The sequence below is a fragment of the Hibiscus syriacus genome, unplaced genomic scaffold, assembly GCF_006381635.1.
Source record: "Hibiscus syriacus cultivar Baekdansim isolate YM2019G1 unplaced genomic scaffold, ASM638163v2 tig00110634_pilon, whole genome shotgun sequence".
Lineage (NCBI taxonomy): Eukaryota > Viridiplantae > Streptophyta > Magnoliopsida > Malvales > Malvaceae > Hibiscus > Hibiscus syriacus.
Window position 1 is genome coordinate 55,010 of NW_024062807.1, and position 4,676 is coordinate 59,685.

Consider the following 4,676-nt stretch of genomic DNA (forward strand, 5'->3'; position numbering starts at 1 on the left):
ATAAATGTAAAAAAAAGTAAACAATAAGATAACAACTTAAAATTCATTAATATAACTTGTAACTTTAGAGTTAATTTATTTGAATACTTCAAAAACATACATAAATCAAAATAAACTATATTAACATAATAAAATTTTAAAATTAATTTATTCAACAAAATAATCTTTTTAAAAACTAAATAACTTCAAAAAATTTCGTAACATATTCAATTTTTCTTCTGTTTAAACATAAATGAACAAACATATAATCCAACGTTCACGAACATAAATAAACGAAAAAACTCTTTATTCATGTTCGTTCATTTAATTAAACAAACATAAAATCTTATTCATATTCATTCATTTAATAAATAAACAAACTTCTTGTCACACTATTCACAAACATTGGTTGAACATTCAATTCATTTACCAAACTAAGCAGATATGTAAAGAGCAAAAAGAAGATATTTCATTTCCATTAAAGTAACATACATATGACATTAATATTGCCTAAAATATTCTAAACCTACATAACAAAAGCACGGAGGAATCCAACTCCTGCTAATCTGAGTTTCTTAATACAAACTAAGCTTTTTTGGGAGACTTGGTGGCCTTCGATGGGGATTTGGGTTCTTTCGCGGCCCTTTCGGTCTTCTTCGGCAACAAAACAGGGTTGATGTTTGGTAACACTCCACCGTGAGCAATGGTGACGCCAGCGAGGAGTTTGCCCAATTCTTCGTCGTTCCTCACGGCGAGCAGCACGTGTCTTGGGATGATCCTGTTCTTCTTGTTATCACGTGCGGCGTTTCCAGCCAATTCCAGAACCTGGATTAAAATCCCAAATTAAGAATCATAAAACCAAAAAGGATATGAATAAATTCTACAATTTAATTTAAACTTCAGCTACCTCAGCGGCTAAGTACTCAAGAACAGCAGCCAAGTAAACCGGGGCTCCAGTTCCGACCCGCTGCGAATACCTTCCTTTCTTCAAGTAACGGCCGATCCTTCCGACGGGAAACTGGAGTCCAGCTTTGACAGACCTTGAAACAGGCTTTTTCTTGGGGCCACCACCTTTCCTCCCTCCAGCTCCCTTCTTTACTCTTGCTGAACTTTCCATTGTTCCTATGTGATTCAATAAAGTAAACGCTTGGGTTTGAAACGAGAAGATGTTGATTGCTACAGATGGTTCGGACCGCCTGAAGGTCCGACAATTTTATAGATTGGACATGTTCGAGGTGGAGTGAAATGGGTAACGAATTAATGCCGTTAGATGGGAACTTATCGACGGTTCCAAATCATATTTTGAAGATCCGCATGATTTTATGAACGAACCAATGAGAAACAAGCTTTGAGATGTTTTTAAACTTTTTTTTTTCAATCATTCAAATATAAGTTGGGCGCCATTTACAAATATTTTTCTGTTTCCCGCTTATTGAATTCAGGATTTTAAAAGTGACCGCTAATTTTGGGCAGAGTTAGGCTTTTTAAAAAAAAGGGTAAACTATAGCAGAGACCATACAACTATAGTCTATTTTTATTTCGACCACAATTTTTGAATTCTAATCTATAAGATCACTCAACTATTTAAATGCATTCAATCAGACCACTAACGTTAATACTTAACGGAAGTGATGACATGACAGTTCATAAAACTAGTATAATTATATATTGGATCATTGATATTTATACATTCTTTCAATTTAGTTTAACTTAATATAATAAATTTAATCCTCTAATCATATGACGACACATGTCATCATATGATTGGAGAGCTTTTTCTTATATAATTTTAGTTTATTTAATATAATATTTTCCATCCAACCAGATGCACGTGTCACCAAAGGATAAAGGGGAAAAATCATCAATTTAAGCAAGTTGGGATTCAAACCCATATCGTGCTACATGAAGGACGAAAAGGAAGCATTGCCATTGAAACAAGCCTTCGTTTGTGATTATGCCTACATAATTTTGTAGAAACCTATTGTGACTTTACGATGATACACAGTTTTCCCGCCAATGTATTCAACTCTCATTTATTGAAAATAGAAAATAAAAAATTGTAATTCCAAAAAAAATGAAGGCAGGCAAAAGCTTTGCCAAGCAATTGATTCGTTGTACTCCGGTGGCCGAGCGACGGCTGAAGCATACACGCCGCTCGTGCTCGAATGTCTTCGGGTCAACGATGTCGGTCAAGAGACAAGCAATCTGACATGGATCGTCACTATTTTACACCCGACGATGCGTTTCTAGATACTTGTCTTCTCTGTATTCTAAATTCGGGAAAATTTCGGATGCTCGAAACTTGTTTGATAGAATGCCCCAAAGAGATATTATATCCTGGAACTCGATGCTTTCCGTATATGCAATGCTAATTATCTATATAGGTAAACAGTACTATCGCAACGCGAATATAAAATCGCAACGCGTTTTTAAATTCGTAACGTTAATTACTTATATAGTAAACAGTTGAAATGATTTTTTCTTTAAGAGGCGAGATTTTACATTTCGCAACACGAATTTGTTAAATTCGCAACTCAGTTTTCAAATTAATGAATTCGGATTTTTGTTCGGATTTTTTCTACTGTATTTACCTATGTCGGTAATTAAGTTACGAAATTGGCAAATTCAATTTGTGAAAATACATTGCGAATTTAAAAACCGCGTTCCGATAGTAGTGTTTACCTATGTCGGTAATTAGCGTTGTGATTTTACTATTCGTTGCGATAGTACTGTTTACCTATATCGGTAATTAGCGTTGCGATTTATTTATTCGCATTGTGATTTTGGAACTGTGTTACGAAATTGGAGTTCGTGTTGCGAATTTGTTGGTCATTTTCGCAAATCTAAAAAAAGTTGGTTAAAATCGTATATTATAAGGCATTTTCGGTCACTGAAGTTATTTTCTCTAAATGTTAATGGCTAGTCGTCTGATTGAATGCATTTAAATAGTTGAGTGGCTGATTGACAATAATTCAAAAAAGGTGGTCAAAATGAAAAGGGGTTATAGTTGAGTGGTCTCTGGTATAGTTTACCTTATAAAAAACTAAGACGTTTAAGATTTTTGTGTTTAGCTAATCTTAATTGTTTGAGTTGCTGCTGTGTTTTAGTTTCTTTAATTACATGTTGTCATTTTAATGCTTACAATTCCGTGTTGTTTAGGGTTAAGTAATACGTAGTCATTTTGTATTTGGGAATGAAATTGTTCTCACATCAATAAGACAAATATGATTAATTTTTGTACTTGTAATTTATACCTTATTTTTTAATTTGTTAAGGAGTGTTATAAAAATTAACAAAGTGAGGGATTATTGGTGTAATTAGTTGTTGCACGCTCAATTGCAATATAAGTAATGACAAATCATAAGAAATCTAAAAATTTATCAACATACTTATTATATTAAAAATTACAAAATAGACTTTTGACTATAGAATGTTACTTTGTTAAGTCCATTGACTATTAAAAGTTATAAAATAGTCACTCAAATATTTATTATGTTCCAAACTCATCTTTTTCATTAAAAAATTGGTTGTTGTCTAAGTTGAACGTTAAAATGATGGTTGAGATATAATAGTCGTTTGAGACTCTAGATTTATATTTTATTATATCACAATTAGCATGTTAATGTTGACTCAAATACCGTTAATTTTTTTTAAATGGAAAAGGACTAACTTGGAACATAATGAATAGTCGAGTGACCATTTTGTAACTTCTAATAGTCGAGGACTCAACAAAGCAATACACTATAGTACGAGGACCATTTTATAACTTTTGATAGTCAATAGACTTAAAAAATCTGTTACCTATAGTTAAATCAATACCCTATATCGGGGATCATTTGTGTAATGTTAAGTGTATAAAAGTATCATATTTTCTACCCTTTTAACCATAATTATTGCTAAATTTAGGTTCGATCTAGTTGCATTATTAGTTATTCATGCATGATTTCATAGTTTCCTTCACAATTAAGTTTGATATTGCATTTTAGTTGGTTTTGTGAAAAAAATATTGTTGGTGTGTGTTAATTTGTGAAGATTAGGAATTTTCCTAGCTAGTAAAAATTTCGTGGCATTTGAAGATAATCACAACACAAGGGATAAATCCTAAAATGTTGGGATATTCACGCAGAAATTAAGGAGTGAAATAAGTCTTATTTGCAAAGGATTTGAAAATAAAGATAAAAGAGATTTAATTCCTCTTTTATTAAAAGAGATTTATTTCCTCTTTTATTAGAAGATATTTATTAGCTCTTTTAATCCAATTAAAACTCTCCTTCAATAATAATCAAAGAAACCTAATCATCTCTTATAAAAGAAGACCAAGACGCAACAAAAGAAGGGGAGGCGCATGAGAGAGAGAGAGAAAAAAAACTAGCGCATATCATCTTATTTTTTTCTTATGTATTTTTCTTTTCATGTTGTTGGGAAATCTTTATATTGTAATCTTTTCGCACCCAGCCATGAATTAATTTTAACTGGATTGGGTTATTGGGTTGTTGTAGTTGTGAAAACTCTTGGATTTGTTTAAGTTCTTGATTGCGGTTTGAATTCAAAGTTCGTTCATTCTTGGTTCTTTAATTGATTTTGAGTGAATTGGAGAGGATCTCGAGAATTATCCATTTATATAATATCAGGAGAGTTAGATTCAAGAAACGAATGAGTATTATCTTCATTTGAACGAACATTGGTGAAGGTTAATC

General features: G+C 32.2%; 1 protein-coding gene across 1 annotated transcript; it reads right to left on the reverse strand.

Moving 5' to 3' along the window:
• Window positions 1-426: 426 nt before the first annotated feature.
• LOC120136579 (histone H2A-like) lies at window positions 427-1,149 on the reverse strand. Its single transcript, XM_039152561.1, has 2 exons — window positions 887-1,149; window positions 427-804 (listed from the first exon to the last, which is right to left on the reverse strand). The coding sequence occupies exons 1-2, from the start codon at window positions 1,094-1,096 to the stop codon at window positions 565-567; spliced, it is 450 nt and encodes a 149-aa protein (XP_039008492.1). The 5' UTR covers window positions 1,097-1,149; the 3' UTR covers window positions 427-564.
• Window positions 1,150-4,676: the final 3,527 nt, after the last annotated feature.